This window comes from Cnephaeus nilssonii (genome assembly GCF_951640355.1).
Source record: "Cnephaeus nilssonii genome assembly, chromosome: 10".
Taxonomy (NCBI): domain Eukaryota; kingdom Metazoa; phylum Chordata; class Mammalia; order Chiroptera; family Vespertilionidae; genus Cnephaeus; species Cnephaeus nilssonii.
Genome location: NC_137081.1, coordinates 10,578,297 through 10,604,677, shown reverse-complemented (window position 1 = coordinate 10,604,677; position 26,381 = coordinate 10,578,297). Strand labels below are relative to the sequence as shown.

Sequence of the window (26,381 nt, the reverse complement as noted above, 5' to 3'; positions counted from 1 at the left end):
ATAATTGCAAGAAAATCAAACTATACACCAATATTTCTTATAAACATCAATTCAAAATTCCTAACAAAATGTAATAGAATATAGCACTATATAAAAAGGTCATTATATGATGACTATTTGGGTTCATCCCAGACAAGGAAGATTTTTTAAAATTTAAAAATCAATCACTATCATTCACCATAGTAACAGAATAGAGGGGAATAATCATATTTTATCTCAATAGGTAGAAATAAAGCATTTGAAACATTGAGCACCTTCTCCCGTCAAAAACTAGGAATGAAAGGGCACCTTCTCACTTTCATAAAGGGGAGAAAACCCCAAAACAGCTAACATCCTACTAAATGGTGACATTTTTGGCTTCTCTTCTAAGGATATTTGTATTCATCATTGTAGTGAATGTCCCAATCTTATTCATTAAGAATTAATATGACAAATGAGAAATTAAAGCCATAAGATTATAAACCAAGAAGCTTAACCATCTTCATTTGTAGAGAACATGACAGTCTATATAACAGAGAACACTTACTCCTGTTCTATATGCTCTTTCATCAGTTCAGAGTCTGCATAGTTAGTACACAGTTTGCAAAGTTTGTTGGAGAACCTAATTAGCAATGTAAGAAACTAATCCAAAACTAAGGACTATTTTTGCTTTATCTACATCTTAAAATAAATATAAATAGCAGCAAAACCAAACAAAGTAAAATACTTAGTGGCTACAACTGCATATAGTACTATTTAGATCTATACAATCAGGGGAAACTGAAGTTTTGTAGAAATAATGGCTACAAAAGTTAACTTTCCAAAGCGAACCTTTTACAGGTAAAATTCAAGATTTGATTAGCCAATTAGATTTTACTGTGTATAATTTTTATATGAAGAAGAATTGATCTGTCTGAAGATACTTTTAATAAAATATAATGCAAGTTGGATCGGTAGAAATTATGTAACTGTGGTTTTAGAATAATGAAATTAAATTGGTTTACAGGAATTTACTTGGTATAATTTCTTATACATACTTTAATTTGGAGATTCAAGGAGAGTAACTAACAAAAACTGGAGAAATTATAGTTTCATGTTATAGTGCAATATAGAGATTTCATGTGAGGCTGTCTGTAACTATGGGGAACATACATGGGGTAAGTACACCAGGGTCAAGCTTCCCACATCAATAGTTTACTTGCAAGGTGCCATACTGAGTGTGCCTTATCTTCTCAAAGTGGTGGGTTAGGGTAACGGTCCCAACAGATGAACAGCTGTTACTGCAGGTGAACAGCGGCACATCAGGGAAAGGGTGTTTTGTTTTGTTTTGTTTTTAACTCACTGGCCTTATTTTTTTTAATATATTTTTATTGATTTCAGAGAGAGAGGGAGAAAGTGATAGAAACATTGATGAGAGAGAATCATTGACTGGCTGCCTCCTGCAAACCCCACACTGGGGATCCAGCCTGCAATGTGAGCATGTGCCCTGGCTGAAAACGAACCTGACCTCCTGGTTCATAGGTCGATGCTCAACCACTGAGCCACACCAGCCGGGCAGGCACTCGTCTTTAATATCGAATAGAGTGAAGGTGAGCAACAGAGTTTCACAGGCATTTCTCTTTAGACAGCATTAAAGCTGTAACTTGATGCTTGTGAATGTCTGTATTTGAATGGGCGTCTGTATTTGAATAACTGGGAGTTAGTTACTGAACAGACCGGCCTATGGAAGATTTCCTATGAAAAACAATAGGTTTTGTGTATATAATATATTTTATATGTTTATTCATAAAGACCTGCTTGTAATAAAGGTAAATTTTTAAAAACCTCCTAGTATCAGTCACCTCTTCTGTCCTGCCTCACATTTCCTCAGTCCATTCTCCCCCCTCGCCGCCCCCCAGCGACTGCAAGGCAACAGCCCTGAACTTGAGCTGCACTGGAGTGTTCTGCATTGTGTCCTAAGGCTTTTACATGACGTGGTCGGACACCTGTGAGAAGGGATTATCAGGTGTGGGTGCTCAAAACTGCAGATGTGGGGCATTAACACCTCAAGGACAGTCCTTGACTTTGTGGAGTGGGGATCATTGAACATTTTTGTCGTGTATATTGATAACATACACATTCATTTCTCATAGGAATATACATGGGAATGGAATTGCTGGGTCACAGGAGGGACATGTTTTTATACTTAATAGATACTGGTAAACAGGTTTTCACCGTGTCTCCCTTTCATCTTCTCCACAAACTCACTCATATTTGATACTAGAGGCCTGATGCACAAAATCATGCAAGATTAGGCCTTCCTTCCCCAGGCTGCCAGCACCGGCTTCCCTCTGGCATCTGAGACCCGGCCTTCCCTCACAGCCCTGGCTTCGTCCAGAAGGATGTCTGTCTAATTAGCATATTATACTTTTATTATTATAGATTACTAACCCCTTTAATTTTAGCCATTCTTGTGTGAGTATTTATGGTTATCTAATTGTTGTTTATGGTTTGTATTTTCCTGTTGACTAATGGTACTTAACACATGCCATTAGCCATTTAGATACACTCTTTTGTGAAGGACCAGTTTAAATTTTTAGCTATTTGCGTGTGTGTGTGTGTGTGTGTTTGTGTGTGTGTTTGTGTATGTGTTTTTGTGTGTGTGTGTGTGGTGAGGAAGGATGTTGGTCTTTTTCTTACTGATTTGAGGATATATAATGTCTGTGTACTGATTTGAGGATATATAATGTCTTTGCTGAATATATGTATTGTGAATATTTTCTACCAGTCTCTGGTTTATATTTTACTCTCTTAAACTTGTATTGTGATGGGAAGAACTTTTGTACTTTTATTGATTTTCTACAGAGAGGAAGGGAGAGGGATAGAGAGTTAGAAACATCAGTGAGAGAGAAACATCGATCAGCTGCCTCCTGCACACCCCCTACTGGGGATGTGCCCGCAACCAAGATACATGCCCTTGACCGGAATCGAACCTGGGACATTTCAGTTCGCAGGCCGACGCTCTATCCACTGAGCCAAACCGGTTTCGGCAATGGGAAGAATTTTTAATGGGATACAATGATTAATATTGTTTGTTATGATCAGGCGTCCTCAAACTGCGGCCTGCGGGCCACATGCAGGTGTTTTTGCTGTGTTTTGTTTTGTTTTTTACTTCAAAATAAGATATGTGCAGTGTGCATATGAATTTCTTCATAGTTTTTTTTAAACTATAGTCTGGCCCTCCAACGGTCTGAGGGACAGTGAATTGGCCCCCTGTTTAAAAATTTTGAGGACCCCTGGTTATGATGATTGTCATTTACTCCTGTAAATTATTTTCTCCTTCTCCAAGGACATGAGATATTCTCCTTAAACTGTGATATTCAAACTTGAGTGGAAATCAGCATCATCATGGAGCTGTTTTGTTGTGATTTTTTTTTTCTTTAAAAAGAAATGTTTTTACATACCTCCAGAATGTCTAGTTCTTTAGGTCAGCAAAGAGGCCTAAGAACTTGCATTTTTTTTACAACTTTCAGATGATGCTGATTCTGGTGGTCTGAGGATCACACTTTGAAAACCACTTTGTCTTTGAGAAGCTTACTTTTACATTTAGATATACAATAAACCTGGACTTTACTTTTGTGTGTGCTATGAAATGGGGATAAAAGTTAATTTTTTCCATGTTAGTCAATTGACTAATAACAATGATATGCGGCATCAATTATGTTGTAATTTAAGTGCCTATATGTATACTGACCTGTTGCTGAACTCCTTTTTTTGTTCTATTCTTCTGTGAGTCTATCCTTGTGCCAATGTAATGTTATGGATTAATCTTAATTACTTTAGATTTAATAAATCTGGATAATCACTACTCTTCCTACTATGTTGTTGTTGTTGTTTTTCAAGTGTATCTTCCTACTACGTTGTTGTTGTTTTTCAAGTGTATCTTGTAAAAGAAGAGGCAAAGTTGTAAGAAAACAATACAGAAGTACAGGCTTTTTGGAAGCTAAGGGTTACTCACTGTCTCTGAAGTCTAAATATCTGTGAGACACCTCTGTTAAAAAGAAAACACATTTGCAAGTCAAGAGGATTATGAAAAGTAAAGAAGATTTTGAAAAGTGAAAACATCCCGTGTATGGGCTGAGTTTGTTCTTCCTAAAATCTAATGCTGAAGTCCTAACCCCGGGATCTCAGAATGGGACTGTATTTTGATAAAAGGCCTTTATGGAGATCATTCAGTTAACACCAGGCCTTTATGATGAGCCCTAATCCATTCGAATACTATCCTTCTAAGAACAAATTGGACACACAGACACCAGGACCAGGGATGGGTCTGCACAGCGGAACGGTGATGTGAGCATACAGCAAGGACATGGCCGTCCAAACGCCAGAGAGAGCGGCCTCAGGAGAAACAAACCTGCTGACACCTTGATCTTAAACTCTGTCCCCTCAGACTCTCAGGAATACGTTTGTGGTGTTTGAGTCACTCAGTCTGTGAGTAGCTATGGCAAACCTCGCAAACCAGCACCTCTGGCGTTGGCAAAGTTTTCTTCTAGATGATGAGTCATTAAGCAAAGTAGGAACAAGTGTGTAATAGGCATTGCAGGATAATAACTAAATATTTAGGCGGCATTTTCAGAACATATTAGGGTAATATCAAAATCGGCTTAAAAACATATAACAGTTTCTTCACCTACTTTCTATCTGATAATAAGAGCCTTGACAAAATAAATTAGAAAAAGAAAGAAAATATTAAATGCAATCTACAAAAAAAGGCACCTGGCAGGTATGTGAATTTTATCACTATCTAGTGATTGCTAGAATAGGTGAGCACTATTAAGCAGTACAACCAATAAATGTTCATGGACCAAGAATTCTCATCAGTTTTTAATTGAGGAGTTAAGGTTATATCTAACACATAGGTGTTGTGTATTGTTGCTTGTTGTATAGGTTTAGTTTTAATACTTTAGGGATCTTTATAAATGAAAAACCAGTTGAAATATTTTCATGGATATACTGGTCTCATTGCCCAGGTCTGACATAATCATTACAGCCAATATTCTGGTGCTCAGATTGAGCAAAGCCACAAGGGTAGTGCAAATATATAGTAGATAAAACAGATTTTTTAAAAATACGCTTTCATTGAATTTTTTTTTAGGGAGAGAGGAAGGGAGAGAGAAAGCAAGATAGAAACATCAATGAGAGAGAAATCGATCAACTGCCTCCTGCACGTCCTCCTAATGGGGACTGAGGCTTCAACCTGGGAATGTTTCCTAACCAGGAATTGAACCTGGGACCTCTAGGTTCATGGGTCGGTGCTCAACCACTGAGTCACACTGGCTGGAAAGAAAACATTTGAGACTCATCCCATCTCTGTACTTTCCATCACATTCTTCTCAAGTTATGTTTTGTGCCATCATTCCAGAAATAAAATCCATAACTGTGATTTACATATAACACACAGGAATTTAAGGGTCAGGCAATAAAACAATGCTTTAGCGTTGAAAGTGAGTGAGGAAGGAGACTGAGATGATAGAGATGATATTGAATGGACAGGGACTGTGAGAGAATGGAGAGGAGGCTGGGACTGTGCTGGAGGCTAAATGGAGAATGCCTGCTAAGACATGCAGAAGGAGAAACAAGGAAGGACCAACATATGGAACCAAGTCCAGTGCCCATCAACAGAGGAGTGGATGAGAAAGTGGTAGTACAGATATACAGTGGAATATTACTCGGCCATAAAAAAGGAACAAAATGTTACCATTTGTGACAGCATGGGTGGGTCTAGAAGGTATTATGCTAAGTGAAATAAGTCAATCAGAGAAAGATAAGTACCACATGACTTCACTTATACATGGACTCTAAAGAACAAAATTGAAACAAACTCATAGCTACAGGGAAGAGACTGACAGTTGCCAGAGGGAAGGTGGGTGGGAGGAATGGGTGAAAAAGGTAGAGATTACGAAGTAAAATGGAGCCCAGCTGGCGAGGCTCAGTGATTGAGCAACGACCTATGAACCAGGAGGTCATGGTTCGACTCAGGTTAGGACACATACCGGGGTTGTGGGCTTGCTCCCCCGTGTGGGGCGTGCAGGAGGCAGCTGACCAATGATTCTCTCTCATCATTGATATTTCTAAATTTCTCTCTCCCTCTCCCTCTTCTGTGAAATCAATAAAAATATTTTTTAAAAAAAGAAGTAAAATTGACAGTTACAAAATAGTCACAGGGATGTTAAGTACAACACAGGGGATATAGTTAATAATACTGTAGTAACTATATAAGGTGCCAGGTGGGTACTGAAAATATTGGAGGGAACACTTTGTGAGGACATAATTGTCTCATCACTATGCTGTACACCTGAAACTAATACTACTAAATAGAAACACCTTATAAGGATATGAGTGTCTTACCACTATGTTAATACACCTAAAACTAATACTAAATAATATTTGACATAAACTAATTGAAAAGTAAAGTTTAAAAAAAAGAGGGAAAAGCAAAATGGGGAGGAAGAGGGCATGGATGGGGAGAAAGGGGGCATGGATGGTTAGAAAAGGGAGCCCAGTAGGACGCACAGAATGCTAGAGGGAACGGTGACAAGATTAGAAAACATTTACTTCTTTCAACCCAGTTATTTTACAGATAAGAAAACTGAGGCCAGAATGCTGCTGTGCTTTTTCCAATTCACTGCATCCAGCAGGTGTCTCATCCAGGAATGTATCTTGACTCTCAGTCCTAAGATCCTTTTAGGGCAAGAGACTTGCTGTGAAAGGCAAGAAGCACTCACATCAGATACACAGAGAGGCTGAATGCCAGAAAGAGGATAGAGAACCTTGAAGCCAAGTGGGAAGAAAAGGAAGAAGCCCAGTAAAAGGCACATGACTGTAAGATGCAGTGGATTTCTCTAGTAGGGAAGTTGAGGTTACAGCTGGTAGGGAGTGTGAATTCAGATGAGTGTGTGAGTGTGTGGGAGGGGAGGTCCGGTCTGGGTTCTGAGGAGAGCTTTAGAGGACAGAGAAATTCCAGATTTTTGAGGAAGCACCAGGTCACAGCTGTTAGAACATGAGCATGCCTGTAGCCTGAGCACCAGTGGATCAAGAGGATGGATTTCCAGGAAGGTGTGAGGGCACAGGGGAACATGGGCGTCCTGCCCTGGCCAGTGTGGCTCAGTTCATGGGGTGCAGTCCCCAGCACCAAAAGGGGGGCAGGACGGTTAACAAGATGATGTGCTCCGTGAGGTGGGCACACCTGAGAGGGGCTGGAAAAGAGTACTTCTGACATTTCAAAGGTGTGTTAACCCATATGCACAAGAACAACGCACAGAGCTTGCTTAAGGCCAAGATACACCTTTAGACCTGGAGCATGACTGCCCATTGGGACCTGCCTAGTTAGCAAGTTATGATCAGGCCACCCTGTGAGGTTACTTTCTGTCACTGAACTTGTCAGATTGACCACATGGCACTTTGTAAAACTGAGGTATATGAGGCAATTTTTAAAAAAATATATTTTATTGATTTTTTACAAAAAGGAAGGGAGAGAGAGAGAGTTAGAAACATCAGTGAGAGAGAAACATCGATCAGCTGCCTCCTGCACACCCCCTCCTGGGGATGTGCCCGCAACCAAGGTACATGCCCTTGACTGGAATCGAACCTGGGATCTTTCAGTCCACAGGCCAACGCTCTATCCACTGAGCCAAACCGGTTTCGGCTATGAGGCAAGTCTGAGGTAAAGATGAGGTAGGGAAGCTTGGGGCTTCAAATGGTTAATAATACGAGGTGTTCAGTAACTAGTAGTCTGCCCTGCCATGTAGATTGGTTTACAGTGTTTCTGCTGAAAGCTTATTATGGGCAAGTCCCCTCATTTAAATTCTTTAAGGAAGAAGTTAAAGTCTCTTATAAGCGTGCAGGGTCTTAATTGTCTTTGGCTCAACATAATTCAAACGCTAAGGCTCAAAATAAGACAAATGCTAAAGTGGCCCATTCTGGGGAGGCCTGTTCTGAACCCCTACAATAGCTATGGAGCAATTTAGCTTATCAGCTTGTTAGCACCAACAGAAGTTTTTGGGTTTTTTTTGTATTTATGCAATTATTCCATTCTTTTCTCCTAAAATTCCCTTCCTCTCACCCTGTAATCAGGACACTATGTGGGTTTCTGCTTGAATCTGTGCTTCCCAAATTGTAATATTTTGATCCCAAATTAACCCTTATTGCCCTAAATTTTGACTTTTTAGTTTTAGGATAAGATAATCTTAACTTTTTTCCAAAATATTTTAAGAATTAGCCTTAGATAATTTGTTTACTTGTATACAAATAAATAAAAAAATAGCCAGAGAACACTTATCTAAAGTTCCAAAGGAAAACATCATTTTAAGAGCCTTATAAACATGATAAGCATGGAAGAACAAGGTCAGCATGGCCAGCAAAGACCCGTGTATGATAAAATAAGCTGGAAGATCCCAGCAGGGCCAATAAGAAGGAAATGTTGGATAAAGAACTCCAGAATATTCTATTAATTTAATTTCCCACAAATTATCACTGTTTTTTAAAACTTATAATAGGAGATTTACAGCATAACCCTCTGTGTAAACTTGAGGCTTATTAGCATATATTTTAATCCTAAATAAATCTGTGTAAGATTGTCATTTCACCAAGTAGAAATACAAGCAAAGATTTCTGATACCTTAAACAATAATGTTAAAAATCAGTGTAATGAAAAAAATAATTGGATGCCTGAACCAAATTATTCAATCATTCAAACTTACTCATTGAGCACCTTGCCAGGAGGCATTCGGCTAGAGTTGGGGACCCAGTACAGCAGAGGTATACGGACCTAACACCCTGAGCACTTCACTGGAGCCAAGATTCTGAGTGGACAACATCAGTTAAGGGCTGGGACTTTGTTTCAAGAAGGCTTGTTTTCTCTAGTCTGTACATTATAATAAAACCCGGCACACCAAGGCTTATAGTCCTCAGTTTGTGTGCTTCCTTCGTAAGTAGAATAAAAGCTCCTGAATAAAGTGATTGCCTGTAGACCACTAGATATTCCCGAGTGTCACAAGATGCTTGTATCCTGGCAGGTGCTAAGTGACTTTTGGGTAAGTATTCATTTGGGCATATATCAATGCAAGTCAGCGGAGATTTTTCTTTATGTTTCCAGGTTCCTGTGGTCTCTGTGATGGCTACTGGTTCTTCCCTAAGGATAATGGAGTAGTAGTTTATACTGTTATACACGGCAACCATAGGAGATTCTGAAAATCAAAACAACCAATGAGATGTCAGAGATATGATACAATGGGGTGGGGCTTAGACAGAAGAAGAGAGTATTTGAAGAAAATTTAAATCTGGCGAGAAAAGGACAGAGTGACAGGGAAGAGCAGGGACAACAGAACATCAGGTGGGAATTGGAAAGCCATTTGGCTTTAAGCTTTCATTGTCTGAATGAGAAGGAAATGTCCCCAGAGGTAAACTGACTTTTCAATGCCACATGAGACTTAGTCCACAGAGGCTGAGTTAGAGACAGATGAACAGAATGAAGGCTGGTAACAAGGGGAGAAGTTGAAAGTCAGAACTGGAGGGAAATGAGAGGTTGAATCAGTGTCTAGAGTTTAGAGAAGGAGCACTTTTTTTGGTCTGTTGGTAGAAGAAGGAAGTCAGAAGAGAGGGAGTGTGTAGTTTTATTTAAAACAGAAGCCAAAGGCAAACTTTCCTGAGAAAGAAATAACATCTGTAAAGGAAATGCTGCTTTTGTACATTCCACTGCTAGCTGTTCTCGCAGCTGGTGACAATGAAGATGGTAAGAACTCTGGCCACTGTCCTGTTGGGTGCAAAAGGGTGTGTGTGTGTGTGTGTGTGTGTGTGTGTGTGTGTGTGTGTGTGTTGTGTGTGTTGTGATTGTGTGTGTGTGTGTGTGTGTGTGTGTGTATGTTTCTGTGTGGGGCGGCGTCCTCAGAACATACCTGGAGAGGAGAATGTCAGCACAGACCTGAGGATCCCATATTCTGGGACCCTGTGCCCTTCTGAAGGTTGTTTGTAAAGCATGGGCCCTGGGCAGCTGAATGCTGCTGAGGTAGCCATGGCTTCCCTTATGTCCAGATTCTGAGTGTTTCCTTCCTGGCACCTTTCTTCATTCTCTCTCCTTCCCGATGCCTTTTCCCCTCCTCATTCTATCTGATCTTTTGCCACAGCCTTCCAGGAGGAGATCTCCTTCAAAATGATCCACAGCTCATCCTTCTACAACCATTCCTGGGTGAGAAATCAGAGCTCTGCTTGGTTGGGTGACTTGCAGACTCATGGCTGGGACAACTCTGGCAGAATTATTTTCCTGCGACCTTGGTCCAAGGGCAACTTGAGCAAGGAAGAAATAAAAGAACTGGAAGAATTCTTCCGTGGGTTCTCCATTGCAATGCCTCAAATAACTCACAGATACGCCCATCAATGGAAGTTTAAATGTAAGTTCAATTAACAAAATGAGGAAGTGCAATGTGCTGGGTGAGGGGTGTATGTCTTCATGAATTCCTTAACCCAATTTTCCCTCACATCCATTCTCTTCAGCATTCTCTGTCTGTACAGTTATTGTAACCTATTGCATTTCATTCACCCTGGGTTATTATAATCACAACTCTCACACTATCTGCTTCCTTATTCTCTTGCTCTCACAATTTATGTCAATTCTGGTGACATAAAAGCCAACCATTGAAAACAATTTGCTCACTTCTATTTCCAAAAAAAGAAGTCATTCACTTTTTCCTCCACCTTCAACTACTACCAATTACACGTTTTCTGAACTTCTGATCAAACCAAACGTTGTTCCATTACCTCAAATCCCCCAAATTACTTCTATTTCCTTTTTTTGCTTCCACTAATTTCATCTTTTTATTCCCTCTTTCCTCTAATGTACAACTCCTCTTTCCTAGATCCCTTTGAGATTCAGGTAACATTGGGCTGTGAGTTGGACCCTGGGGGAGCCATAGGAGGCTTCCATCGATTCGCTTATCAAGGATTAGATCTCTTGCACTTCCAAAACAATTCATGGCTGCCATCTCCAAAGAGTGGAACAAGAGCTCAGGATGTGTGCAGACTAGTCAATAAGTATCACACCAGCAAGGAAACAATACAGAGGATTCTCAGTGACACCTGCCCACGCTTACTCTTGAGTATCCTTGATGCAGGGAAGGCAGATCTTCAGAGAGAAGGTCAGTCCCATATCCTTCCTCCAAGCATTATCTATTCTAAAATTACACATTCCCACATTCCCTTTAAATTGAGGATAAGGGATTAAAAGGGAAAAGGATAATGTGTGACGAATTCCCAGCATGTGATAAATGTGTCCGTCTAAACTGATGTAAAGATATGAACCTCCAAGTCTGTGTTAGTCCTTATCTGAGTATCTTTCCTGTCCTCTGCAGTAAAACCAGAGGCCTGGCTGTCCACTGGCCCCAATCCTGGTCCTGACCGTCAGATGCTGGTTTGCCATGTCTCTGGCTTCCATCCAAAGCCAATTTGGGTAAAGTGGATGCGAGGTGAACAGATACAGCAGGGCAAACAACAGAGTGGTATCTTGCCCAATGCTGATGGGACATGGTACCTTCAGGTTTTCTTGGAGGTGGAAGCCACTGAGACATCTGGCCTATATTGCCGGGTGAGACATAGCAGCCTCGGAGGCCAGGACATCATCCTCTACTTGGGTAAGAAGAACCTGGGGCCCACACTGGGAATGGGAGTGGATGGTCCACAAGCAGAGCAGGAGAGCCAAGTAAAACATTTGGGATTTCTGGCCTCCAAACCCCAAAATGGAGAGAATTAATCCAATAAATAGAAGAGCTGAAAATGAGAGACCTGCAGATGTAGGAAGATGTTGAGGGTTAGATGAAAGATTCAACTCTGAAGAGGGAGCAGAGAGGAAACAAGAACAAAGATTAGTGAGGCGAACACTCTAATAAAGAAGGCAGACCAGGGAAATGCAGTAAACAGGGGGTGGGTTTGAAATGACACCTGTGTGCACCCAAACCCACAGAACATCACCGTAGCTCCCTGGGCTGGATCATCTTGGCAGTGATGGTGCCCCTGGTGCTCCTGACAGCTCTTGCATTTGGGCTTAGGAAGCGCTGGTGAGTTTTTGTGCCCCTCTTTCCTGTTCTTTCATCCACTCCCTGTCTTCCCACCTTTCATCCACTCCCTGTCTTCCCACCTTTCATCCACTCCCTGTCTTCCCACCTTTCTGGAGGTGGAAGCCACTGAGACAGAAGTGGCTGCTTCTTCTTCTTCTTCTTCTTCTTCTTCTTCTTCTTCTTCTTCTTCTTCTTCTTCTTCTTCTTCTTCTTCTTCTTTTCTCTCTCTCTCTCTCTCTCTCTCTCTCTCTCTCTCTCTCTCTCTCTCTCTCTCCTTCCTCACCTCCTTAGTTCTTCTTTCCTCAGCCCCTTCCTTTTACTTTCAGTTCTCACCTCCAGCTCATGCAGAGTGACTTTCCTCTCTCTTCTTATCAGGTCACACTGTGAGCCTCCTGCCAATGTTCTTTCTTTGGAGTGAGATGCCAGCAGCCCTGGGGTCCCAGACATATTTAAATGCAGCACGGCGATAATGTCCGTTCAGCTCTCCATGTACAACTTAGGTTGTTTATGTTTTGTTATTTGTGTGTTTAATGATTAGTTATTAATATAAGCTAAAGGTAATCTTGCAGGACTTGCTTTCTGACCTGGTTCTGAGATTACAAAACTCTTATTTTAACTCTGGATAAAATGAGATCCTAGCAACTGTTACATATTGAAAAACTGATCAATCTCAGGCCCGTTTCAGATGACACTTCTTTATGGGGGCCTTCCCTGATTCACAAGTGGAAGCAGCATCTGAACTCCCACACACTTTTCAGTGAACTTTGCTGAATCTACTTCTCACTTTTTATCCGTTGTTGCAGTCATGTAGGCCCCTTTTCAGTTTCTCATTTTTAAGCTTGAGAGCAAAGTCTATGTCTTTTTAAAATTTGTATCATTTACAAAATGTATAACTGTATGTAATATGCTGTCAATAAAAGCCTGTGTTAAGTTTGCTTAGCATTTACCACAAACATCAGGTACCTGAAGTTCTAGAGCAATGAAGTAACAAGTGACAATATTATATATCCTGCTACTTAACACAAATGCATTTTTCCATCAATTTGTGAAAAAGAATATACTATTTATAAGTTTATTCAGCGTTGAGGTGTATGAAAAAAATTTGAGGCTATATTCATAAAAATACACAGGAAAAAACTCAAGAAGAACAGACTTTATTTTTAACATAAAAGTTCTATTTTCTTGTGAGGCAGTAACAAGTGTTCCAATACAGGGAATACATAAGTACATAGTAACAATATTTATCACCATTGGAAATGCTGTTTTTTGGAAGAATTTTATTAGAAAAATGAAATTTTTAAAAATTGCTATTAAAAAAGATTTAAACACCTTCAACAGAGATGAAAGATACAAACTTTTTAAGAAATCCTATATAATAAAGAGGTAATATTCAAATTAACCCTCACGCCCTCACAAGATGGCTGCCTAGGAGACGGAGCTTTTTAGGCTGACTGGCATAGAAACCAACCAATTAGAACCAAATCTGGGTGAACTGCGAGGAGCCAATGCCTGCCTAGGAAGCGGAGCTTTTGATGCTGATTGGCATAGAAACCGACCAATCAGAACCTAATCTGGGTGAACTGCGAAGGCAGAACATAATGTGAGGGTTGTGGAGGGGTTTTAAGAGCAACAGCTGTTGGGTGTAAGGTGTAAGAAAGTGGTTCAATTTTTTAATGACTGGTTTGGCAGTATAGTGCATATGGCTGGCTATCAGTCCAGATATAAGGATTATGTGTTTTTGTCTGCCAAGAGCATCTCCTCCTGCTGAAAATGGCTTTCCCCCTCCCCCATTTAAGCAATCCTATCTTATATAATCTATCTATACTAATAAAAGGGTAATATGCTAATTAGACTGGGTCGACCGGCCACCTTCCGGAAGTCCGACTTCCTTCTGGACAAAGCCATGGTGGTGGAGGTCAAGGCAGAGGCAGTTAGGGCAATCAGGCCAGTAGGGAAGGGCAGTTGGGGGCAAGAACAGGTCGGCAGGGGAGGGCAGTTGGGGGCAACTGGGCTGGCAGGGGAGGGCAGTTGGGGGCAAGATTAGGCTGGCAGGGGAGGGTAGTTGGGGCAAGATCAGGTTGGCAGGGGAGAGGAGTTGGGCGTGAGATCAGGCTGGCAGGGGAGGGCAGTTAGGGACAATCAGGCAGGCAGGCAGAGAGGTTAGGGGCGATCAGGCAGGCAGGCAGGAAGCAGTTAGAAGCCAGCGGTCCCGGATTGCAAGAGGGATGTCTGACTGCTGGTTTAGGCAGTCAGACATCCCCCAAGGGGTCCCCAATTGGAGAAGGTGCAGGCTGGGCTGAGGGAACCCCCCATCCCCATGAACAAATTTCGTGCACCAGGCCACTAGTAAATTATATTCTTCAACAGGATTGCATAAACAAAATATATTATTAAGGGCTGCTCTGCCTATCATTAATGTAAGGCAGAGTAAAACTTAAACCTTAAAGTGTGGAGTTAAGTATTCTTAGCTTAATGTAAATTCAGCACTTCCACTGGTCTGGTTCACTCCACTGGTCCAAGTATCAAGGAATTAATCTTTTTTTTTTTTCTTTTTATATTTTGATTATATTATTTTGGGCTTTTTTTTTAATTTAATAAATCTTTATTGTTCAGATTATTACAATTGTTTCTCCTTTTTTCCCCCCATAGCTCCCCTCCACCTGGTTCCCACCCCACCCTCTGCCCTTACCTCCTCCCCACTGTCCTCATCCATAGGTGTACGACTTTTGTCCAGTCTCTTCCCGTACCCACCACACAGACACCCCTTTCCCCCTGAGAATTATCAATCCACTCCCATTCTATGTCCCTGATTCTATTATATTCACCAGTTTATTCTGTTCCTCAGATTTTTAATTCACTTGACTTTTAGATTCACTTGTTGATAGATATGTATTTGTTGTTCATAATTTTTATCTTTACTTTTTTCTTCTTCCTCCTCTTCTTAAAGAATACCATTCAGCATTTCATATAATACTGGTTTTGTGGTGATGAACTCCTTTAGCTTTTTCTTATCTGTGAAGCTCTTTATCTGCCCTTCAATTCTGAATGATAACTTTGCTGGGTAGAGTAATGTTGGTTGTAGGTTCTTGCTATTCATCACTTTGAATATTTCTTGCCATTCCCGTCTGGCCTGCATAATTTCTGTTGAGAAATCAGCTGATAATCATATGGGTTCTCCCTTGTAGGTAACTAACTGTTTTTCTCTTGCTGCTTGTAAGATTCTCTCTTTGTCTTTTGCCCTAGGCATTTTAATTATGATGTGTCTTGGTGTGGTCCTCTTTGCATTCCTTTTGTTTGGGGTTCTGTGCACTTCCTGGACTTGAAGTCTATTTCTTTCACCAGGTGGGGGAAGTTTTTGGTCATTATTTCTTCAAATAGGTTTTCAGTATCTTGCTCTCTCTCTTCTTCTGGCACCCCCATAATTCTGATGTTGGTATGCTTGAAGTTGTCCCACAGGCTCCTTACACTATCTTCAACTTTCTAGATTCTCTTCTCTTCTTGCTTCTCTGGAGGAGTGTCCTTTGCCTCTTTGTATTCCAAATCTTTGACTTGATTCTTGGGTTCCTCTAGTCTGCTGTTGGGTCTCTGTATAATATTTTTTATTTCAGTCAGTGTATGTTTAATTTCTAGTTGGTCCTTTTTCATATCCTCGAGGGTCTCGTTAAATTTATCGGCCTTTTCTAGGAAATTCTTGAAAAACCTTATAACCGTGGTTTTGAACTCTATATCCAGTCGTTTGTTCTCCTCCATTTCTTTCGTTTGTGATCTGTTTCCTTGTCTCCTCATTTTCGCTGCTTCCTTGAGTCGGTAGGGTGGCTTTGTGTGCTTAGGTGTCATATATGGTTCAATGGGTCAGCCTCCCAGTTATCTGAGGTGGACACTCTTGGTGCACCCCTTTGTGGACTGTGTGTACAGCCTTGTTGTAGTTAAGTATTGATTTTTGTTGGTGTCACTGGGAGGAATTGACTTCAAGGCCAATTGGCTGTGAGGACCCACTGTGTCTATAACGGAAGAATTGCTGTGGTGGAGACATGCTTAAGGGACAGGACTTGTTCCAGTAGGGCTTTGGTGCTCACTGAGTCTGCCTCTTGAATGTGTCCCTTATGAGAGTAGTTGAAATCTGGTGTCGTCTCACAGAGACCACTAGATACACTAGTGTCTGGTTCTCCAATGGGGTGCAGGTCAGCTACTGTCTGAGGCCACCCAGCAGGAGCAACAGCAAGAACTACAGTTTTCTCCTCTTTGCTTGGGCTTTGGCGGTTTTGGAGCAGTCTCACTGGTGCTGCAGTTTATTTGGTTAAGCTTCAACAGGGCAGGGCATTTATATGCAAAAGCTGCTGCGCAGAGCTTGGGTGTGTTTGTAGATTGTGCGGGGCGGGGTCTCAGGGCATCACTAGGCTAGGGCGTGGCAAACAGCGATGGGTGCTAGTCTGCCTTCTCTGCCTTTCCGCATTTCCAAGTCCCCGCGTCCCACGCTCCAGCGCAGTAAACAATGATTGCTGGGCGCACCTCTGCAAAAAAGTCACTCTCACTTTCCGACCTGATGGCCAACAGTCCAGCTTCTCCCCATAGGCGTCTGGGTCCCCCGCATGTCCCCAGAAACTGGATTTCAGAGTGATCGGGAGCTTGTCTTCCTTCGGGTTGAAAAAAAGGAGCACGCCCAGTTGCCCGCCACCAGCCAGATTCGTGTGCCTCCGTACCTCAGCTTTTTAGCGCTTGTGCTCTTTTCTCTTTCCTTCTAGTTGTAGAACTTCCACTCAGCCAGCTTTCCTGTGGTTCTGGGTGATAGATGTTTTGTGTTTTAGTTGTAGTTTTGAAATTGTTGTGCGAGGCGGCAGTTTAGTAGTTTACCTTTGCCGCCATCTTGGTTTCTCAAGGAATGAATCTTAACATTTAGAATAGTACAGTAAATTCAGTAGTGGCAATTTTCCTATTATGTCCTTTAAGAAAAGAAAATCTTGACAACCCAGTCCTAATCTTGGACATACTGAAAGCTACAAATTCTGGCATTTTTTTTAATACCTTCAGGTAAAAGCTAACCATTGAAAAGAAAAAGCCTGTCTTGTTGCCAGTTATTCCACAGGTAGCAATAGCACCTTCTAAAAGGCGGATTTGGCTTGTCATAAGTGTAAGAAACATTTTAAACAAAATGAAGAATCTAGAACAAAAATAATTTTCGCATCCATGCTCACAATATTAACCAAAAAGGAAAAAGAGTTATTTTTAAAAACATAACTGCTCACAAAAAAATATGACAAGCAACATAGTCATGATCAAAACCAGTAAATTTACATGTTTCTATCAAAACAAATTCTTTAAGGTTAAAAAAATAACTTAAGACTGATAAAGTAAATAACCACAGAACAGCTCCTATTGCCAAAATATACATGCCACCTATTTCTTTTACTGCAATGGAAACACATTTATTTAAAAATTTTAAAAATGTAAATTATATTCCCATTGAAGTTATTCTAATTTACTTACTTCCTGTATAGTTTTCTATAGAATAACAATTATAGAATGTAATTTTATAAAACAATATTGAGACCCATCAAAAAAAAAAAATTCAACCACTTGAGAACTAAGGATTAAATAAAGAGAAATGGACCTAAGATTAGTACTTTTTCAAGACTGTGATAAAGTTCCTATGTTTAAAATTAGCCCTTTGGCACTGGCAGTTAAAGTTGTTTGTACCTTGTACCTTTTTTTCTTCTTCTTCATATCTCAGGCTCTATTTCTCCCAAATCCACGGGATATGCTTGGTTGCCATACAATTCATTTACCTACAAATTCACATTGTCCTTACAACCAGACAGTACAAGTTCCATTTACAAGACTGTGTAAAGAATAAAGTTATCCCATTCCTATTTTAAATTACTTAGATTAAGGATATAGGAAACTCTACAGAAAAATGTGAATTAGACAAACATGCACAAGAGGGTATAAAAGAAAAAACTTTACAAAGTGGCATTCTAGCTGTAAAATACCCTTGTAACTTGTAGGGATGGAGACACAAGAAAGTTAAGTGTGAGGCAAAGAAAAGAACGCGGATTTAACAGAACTCAACTCATCCAAAAACAGGCCTGTGTGTTTTTCAACCTTGTCTCTAACTTCTTCTCCTGTCTTTTAAACTAACTCACCTGACTTCAGTTTTACCGTTCCTGTACTTCTGATAGAGCAGTCCTCTGGTGAAATGGCAAAGTCAAAGACAAAGAATCCAAGTTCTCAGTAAACCGATCAGAACATTTAGATCCTGAATAACTGGGCTATTACTGACTTAGAAGTCACATGGACTAACTCTAAGTAAATTGGTTTTGAACAAAAAGGAAACAAAATTCATTGGTGTCACCAACTCACCTGACAGACTTATGTTTGAATTTATCTAAATTCCCTAAATACATCTCCATTTTAACTTGAACTGGGCATGCTTTTGATTACTTAGATATTTTAAAGTTGCATGAGTATAAGAAGTCCTTTCAGAAGATGTATTGCTACCACTAGGTCTTCCTTGATGGGATATGTCTGGATAAACTGACATAGTAACCCTCTAAACTGTACCCCTTTAACAAGTATTTAAATTTTTTCTCCCTTTAATATGTATAAGAACATTAAATCATTGCATCGTAAGGTAGTATATGAAGACCTCAGAAGGATGCTTGTTACCAACACAGTTTGCTGAAAGTCACTTTTTAAAAGAGCTGCTCCTTCATTTTACTCCCACATACCCAGACATGACGTACTGTCGACACATGACATTGGCAGTAACTGTACTAGGATGAGCCTAACTCCAAACTGGATGGATTTTTCAAAGGTTCCTGATGCTCATTCCCCAAAGCTCTCCTCTGCCTGTGTTCCCCACTGTGTGGAATGTTGGACAGACAGCTAGCAAAACCTGTAGGTAACATCTCAGTGCCAACTACATAAAGAAAATGTCAGTCGCAAGATTCTGTGACTACGGATTGTTATTCAATGGATTCTGCTCGTGGCAAACTACTAACCCGGACCAAGTCCACACGACAACCACATCACAAAAGCAAAGGAGGAAACCCATGCACCGTCATTTTAGGATCTCTGGGACTATGACACAGTGATGATGAAAGGAAGGATGATACCTGTGGTAAAGGGAGATCATGTGACAAATACTGTGCAGAAAACCAAAGGGCTCCTCACTGCTAGCTAGCAATCAACACTGGGTAGCTTCCTATTGGCTCACTGACTTTCAAACCAACTTCCGATGATGGGTGAGGACTTAGTAAGCACTCCTCTCCAGACTACAATTTTTTCTGAGCACATGGCTCATGAAGACAGGCCCAGCTCCAGCTGCCACCTCGTTGGTCCTCTCGTGGCCCACGCCTCCACCTGAGGGCTCTGGCAGCAGGGGCCTGGGGCAGCGGACCTTGGTTCCAGCCACTGTGTGACGTCACCCCTCTGAGCCTTAGTTGTCTCAGCTAAGAGATGGGTTGAACACCTCTACCCCCCAGCCTTGTCGTTGGGACTTGATGAGATAAATCCCTGTGCCTGGCACACAGTACGTGTTCAATAGATGGCAATGCCCTCTCTCTGGGTGGGACCTATGGCGATACTAGCCCCATGCCTTGCCTGGAAGGGTCTAGATCTGCTCTGTTCACTATGTGGCTCTGAACACTGGAAATGTGGCCAGTCAGAATTGAGATGTGCCATCAGTTGAAATATACACCGGATTCAGGCAACCTCGTACATAAAAGGAATGCAAAATACCTCATGAATAATGTTTTATATTGACTACATGTTGAAATGACATATGTCTGATACATTGGGTTACATGAAACATATTATTACATTTAAAAATTACATCATTTAAGTTGTTTCTTGAATAAAATAGAAACTTAACTCATTGAGTACTTTTCAGCCCACAAATGTATTTGGATATGCTGCTGTTAAGATGACACACTCCTCTATTTTTACTCTCTGAGACTACATTTTTCTTTTTCTTTCTTTTAATCCTCATTCGAAGATATTTTCCCATTGATTTAGAGAGAGAGTGGAAGAGAGAGGGAAAGACAGGGAGGAACATCAATATGAGAGAAACACATCAACTGGTTGCCTCCTGCATGCATGAGCCCTGACCAGGGCCAGGGCAGGGGAGGAACCTGCAACCAAGGTACGTGCCCTTAATCGGAATCAAACCCAGGACCCTTCAGTCCACAGGCCAATGCTCTATCCACTGAACCAAACCGGGTAAGGCTAGTTTTCTATTTTTAATATATATATATATATATATATATATATATATATATATATATATGAGAGGCAGGGAGAGGGAGAAAGAGACAGAAACATAAATAATGAGAGAGAATCACTGATCAGCTGCCTCCTACATGCCCTCTACTAGGGATTGAGACCGCAACCCAGGCATGTGTCCTGACAGATCATAGGTCAATTTTCACCCACTGAGCCACACCAGCTGGGAGAGTCCTAGGTTTTTAATTATTTAATTTTTTGAAGTTATCTTCTTTTAAAATTTAAATTTTATTTTTAAAAATTGATTTTAAGAATGGGGGTGGGAGAGAGAGAGAGAGAGAGAGAGAGAGAGAGAGAGAGAGAGAGAGAGAGAGAAAGAGAAGGAAGGAGAAAGAGAGGGAGAAACATCGATGTGAGTAAGAAACACTGATTAGTTGCTTGCACCCTGATCAGGGCCTGAACCTGCAACCTGCATGTGCCCTGACCAGAACTGAACCAGCACCTTTTTGTTGTATGGGACGGTGCTCCAACCACTGAGTAAAACTGGCTAGGGCGACAGTTACTACTTTTGAAAAGAAATAACTGATGATTTAATTACTGGATAGTACTTGGTTTCTTGACAAAATACTTCAAATAAAATATTAGACAAGAATTGCAAAGGCCCTGGCCAGATGACTCAGCTGCTTGGAGCACTGTCCCATACACTGAAAGGTTTCAGGTTCGATCATGGTCAGGGCACATACCGAGGCTGTGGGTTTGAAACCCAGTCGGGGCCAATGCAGGAGGCAGCAATCAATGTTTCTCTCTCTCTAAAATCAATAAAAATATATCTCGGGTGAGGATTTTTTAAAAAGAATTGCAAAAATACATTCATATAAAATTATTTATCTGGATTGATATTGTAAAAAGTATGGCAAGTGCTGGCGAGGATGTGGAGAAAAGGAACCCTCGTGCACTGCTGCTGGGAATGCAGGCTGGTGCAGCCACTACGGAAAACAACATGGAGTTTCCTCAAAAAATTAAATATGGAACTGCCATTTGACCCAGTGATCCCACTTCTAGGAATATATCCTAAGAAACCAGAAACACCAATCAGAAAGAATAGATGCACCCCTATGTTCACAGGAGGGCAATTTACAATAGCTAACCTCTGGAAACAGCCCAAGTGCCATCAGTAGGTGAGTGGATAAAAAAGCTGGGGAACATTTATACCATGGAATACCATGCAGCAGGTCCCTCCATACTGTCTCTTACTCTTTGAGACAACATGGAGGGACCCGGAGAGTATTACGCTAAGCGAAATAAGCCAGTCAGAGAAAGACAAGTATCACATGGTCTCACTCATGTCTGGAATCTAATGAACAAAATAAATTGATGAACAAAATAGATCCAGAGACATAGAAGCATAGAACAGACTGCAGAATCTCAGAGGAAGAGATCAACCAAAGAACTTGTATGCATATGTGCATAACCTGTGGACACAGACAATAGGGCGATGAAGGCCTGGGTTGGATGAGGGGGCGAGAGAGGGGAGGGCATTCTAGAAGGGGTTATGGGGGTAATGTGGGATATATATAATACTTCCATTAATAAAGATTTAATTGTTTTTAAAAGTTCCTTAAAACACAGTTTTTACTGAGGTAAGAAAACATCTGATTAGGTTGGTATTAATAAAATGTCCTGTCTAATAAAAGAGTAATATGCAAATTAACCATCACTCCACTACACCCGCAAGCCAAGCCCACCAGCCAATCAGGTGTGATTATGCAAATTAACCCAATCAAGATGGCTGTGGCCATGGAGAGAGCAGGAGGGAGGCTTGGGTTTCCCCGGTGATGGAGGAAGCCAAGCTTTCCACACACCCTGGTCAGTCCAGGCCTCTGCTTAAGGCTACAAAGTTTCAATTATAGAAGATAAATAAATCACAACAGAAATGGCTATCACCCCGGAGTGAGCAGAAGGCTTGGCTCCGCTCTAGGCTACAAAGTTTCAATTGTAGAAGATAAATAAATCCCAGATACCAGGGCCTCCACTTGGGTCCCCTGGGGGCGTGGCCAGCCTGCAAACCACCACAGGCCCCTCGCCCCAAGGGAACCCCCACCCTGATCCGGGACATCCTTCAGGGCAAACCAGCTGGCCCCCACCCATGCACCAGGCCTCTATCCTATCTAATAAAAGAGTAATATGCAGATTGACCATTACTCCAACACACAAGATGGCTGCCCCCACATGGACACAAGATGGCCAGCACAAGATGGCCAGCAGGGGAGGGTAGTTGGGAGGTACCAGGCCTGCAAGGGAGGGCAGTTGTGGGTGATCAGGCCAGCAGGGGAGGGCAGTTGGGAGTGATCAAGCCTGCAGGGGAGGGAAGTTGTGGGCAAACAGGCTGGCAGGGGAGTGGTTAGGTGGTGATCATTCGGCAGGCAGAAGCGGTTAGGGACAATCAGGAAGGCAGGCAGGCGAGCAGTTGGGAGCCAGCAGTCCTGGATTGTGAGAGGGATGTCCGACTGCCAGGTGGGATCAGGCCTAAACGGGCAGTCAGACATCCCTCAAGGGGTCCCAGATTGGAGAGGGTGCAGGTTGGGCTGAGGGACACCCCCCCCCACCCCCGTGCACGAATTTCATGCACCGGGCCTCTAGTGTAATATAATTGTTAAATATCATATATAAAATATATCATATATAAAATATAAAATAATAATAAATATTAAAATAATGTGTTATTAAAACTCTCCCACAAAGAAAAAGTGTGGCTCAGAAAGATTATTGAATTCATACATTTAAAGAAGAAGAAATACCAGCCTTATATTAAAACCTTTTAGAAAATGAAAAAGGCATTCCTAATTTACTTTATGAGGACAGCATATTTCTACCACTAAAAACTTACAAGATAATTGCAAGAAAATCAAACTATACACCAATATTTCTTATAAACATCGATACAAAATTTCTAACAAAATGTAATAGAATCTAGCAGTATATAAAAAGGTTATTATATGATGACTATTGGGGTTTATCCCAGACATGGAAGATTTTTTTTAATTTAAAAATCAATCATTATAATTCACCGTGGTAACAGAATAGAAGGGAATAATCATATTTTTTCTCTATAGGTAGAAATAAAACATTGGAAACACTGAGCACCTTCTCCTGTCAAAAACTAGGAATGAAAGGGCACCTTCTCAATTTCATAAAGGGGGGAAAACCCCAAAACAGCTAACATCCTACTAAATGGTGACATTTTTGGCTTCTCTTCTAAGGCCATTTGTATTCATCATTGTAGTGAATGTCCCAATCTTATTAAGAATTAATATCACAAAAAGAGAAACTAAAGCCATCCTATCTAATAAAGAGGTAATATGCTAATTAACCATCACTCCATCACAAAGATGGCTTCACCCACAGCTGAGGCCAAGTTCCCATAAGGAGCCTTAACAAGCAATTAGCAGGGACCTGAGGCTAATCCTCCCCTGTCCCATGAGGTTTGACAGGGGACCTCAGACTGTGTCCCCGACCCGGCAGGGCTTGACAGGGGATCTCCGGTCACGCTCCACACCCGGCAGGGCTTGACAGGGGACCTCAAGGTGCACCCCCAGTGCTGGGTCGGGGGAACTCAGGCCACGCCCCCTGCCCAGTGGGCTTGACGGGGGACCTGAGCCTGCACCCCCCCTACTGGTGGGGCTTGACAGGGGACCTGAGGCTGTGCCCCCCCACCTGGCAGGGCTTGACAGGGGACCTCAAGGCACACACACACACACCCCGGCCCCGCTCTGGGCTGGGGAACCTCAGGCCATGCCCCCTGTCCGGTGGGGCTTGACAAGGGTGGGACTGGCTGGGTCTGGATCTAGCCCAATGGGTGGAGGGGCGGCCAGGTCTGGGTCTCACGCGATTCTGAGACGCATGTGGGTGGGCTGGGACTTGACTCTGGGTCCCATGGTGTGCCCCAGACACTGACAGAAGGAAGGTTTTCATATACATTTTACTAATTTTCTTTCATCTCTGACACTTCTGTTATAGAGAAAGGGCAAATAGCAATATTAAATTATTTCCTCTAATTAATCCCCTTTTAATGTTCACGAATTTCGTGCACTGGGCCACTAGTAAGATTATAAACCAAGAAGCTTAACCATGTCTATTTGTAGAGGACATGACAGTCTATATAACAGAGAACACTTACTCCTGTTCTATATGCTCTTTCATCAGTTCAGATTCTGCATAGTTAGTACAGTTTGCAAAGTTTGTTGGAGAACCTAATTAGCAATGTAATAAACAAATCCAAAACAAAAGACTATTTTTGCTTTATCTACATCTTAAAATAAATATAAATAGCAGAAAAACCAAACAAAGTCAAATACTTAGTGGATACAACTGCATATAGTACTACTTAGATCTATACAAGTCAACCAGGGGAAACTGAATTTTTGTAGAAATAATGGCTACAAAAGATAACTTCCAAAAGCAATCCTTTCACAGGTAAAATTCAAGATTTGATTTGCCAATTATTTTTTCCTGGTATAATTTTTATAAGAATAATAATTGATGTGTCTGAAGATACTTTTAATAAAATACAATGCAAGTTGGATCAGTAGAAATTATGTAACTGTGGTTTTAGAATAATGAAATTAAATTGGTTACAGAAATTTACTTGGTATAATTTCTTATACATGCTTTAATTTGGAGACTAAAGGAGAGTAACTAACAAAAACGGGAGAAATTAAGATTTTTAGATTACAGTGCAATATAGAGATTTCATGTGAGCCTGTCTGTAACTATGGGGAACATGCATGGGGTAAGTACACCAGGGTCAAGTTTCCCACATCAATAGTTTACTTACAAGGTGCCAGACTGAGTGTGCCTTATCTTCTCAAAGTGGTGGGTTAGGGTAACGGTCCCAACAGATGAACAGCTGTTACTGCAGGTGAACAGCGGCACATCAGGCAAAGAGTGTTTTGTTATGTGTGTTTTTTAACTCACTGGCCTTATTTTTTAAAAATATATTTTTATTGATTTCAGAGAGAGAGGGAGAGGGAGAAAGAGATAGAAACATCGATGAGAGAGAATCATTGATTGGCTGCCTCCTGCAAACCCCACACTGGAGATCCAGCCTGCAACCTGGGCATGTGCCCTGACTGTAATCGAACTGTGACCTCCTGGTTCATAGGTCGATGCTCAATCACTGAGCCACACCAGCTGGGCAGACACTGGTCTTTAATTTCGAGTAGAGTGAAGGTGAGCAACATAGAGTTTCACAGGCATTTCTCTTTAGACAGCATTAAAGAGCTGTAACTTGATGCTTGTGAATGTCTGTATTTGAATAGGCGTCTGTATTTGAATAACTGGGAGTTAAACAGTTACTGAACAGACCGGCCTATGAAAGATTTCCTATAAAAAAGAATTGGTTTTGTGTATATATTATATTTTATATGTTTATTCATAAATACCTGCTTGTAATAAAGATAAAATTTTTAAAAAGCTGCTTGTGTCCGTCACCTCTTCTGTCCTGCCTCACATTTTCTCAGTCCATTCCCCCTCAACCCTCGCCCCCGGCAACTGCAAGGCAACAGCTCTGAACTTGAGCTGCACTGGAGTCTCGTGCATTGTGTCCTAAGGTTTTTACATGACGTGGTCGGACACCTGTGAGAAGGGATTATCAGGTGTGGGTGCTCAAAACTGCAGATGTGGGGCATTAACACCTCAGTGACAGTCCTTGACTTTGTGGAGTTGGGGTCACTGAACATTTTTGTGCGTGTATACTGATAACAAAACATTCATTTCTCATAGGAATATACATAGAAATAGAATTGCTGGGTCACAGGAGGTACATCTTTTTACATTTAATAGAAACAGGTTTTCACAGTGCTTCTACCAGTCTCCCTTTCATATTCTCCACAAACTCACTCATATTTGATACTGGAGGCTCAATGCATGAAATTTGTGTAAGAGTAGGCCTTCCTACCTCCCCCCTCACCCCCACCCCCCGACCACAGGCTGCCAGCACTGGCTTCCCTCTGGCACCCAGGACCCGGCCTTCCCTTGAAGCCCCGGCTTCCTCCAGATGGACATCTGGTCTAATTAGCATATTATACTTTTATTATTATA

General features: G+C 41.4%; 1 protein-coding gene across 1 annotated transcript; it reads left to right on the top strand.

The window, feature by feature from the left end:
• Positions 1-9,671: 9,671 nt before the first annotated feature.
• Positions 9,672-12,480, top strand: LOC307106532 (T-cell surface glycoprotein CD1a-like; the record flags this gene model as incomplete). Its single annotated transcript, XM_079783097.1, has 6 exons — positions 9,672-9,748; positions 10,140-10,403; positions 10,869-11,147; positions 11,361-11,639; positions 11,969-12,062; positions 12,438-12,480. The coding sequence occupies exons 1-6, from the start codon at positions 9,691-9,693 to the stop codon at positions 12,478-12,480; spliced, it is 1,017 nt and encodes a 338-aa protein (XP_079639223.1). The 5' UTR covers positions 9,672-9,690.
• Between the last annotated feature and the right edge of the window lie 13,901 nt (positions 12,481-26,381).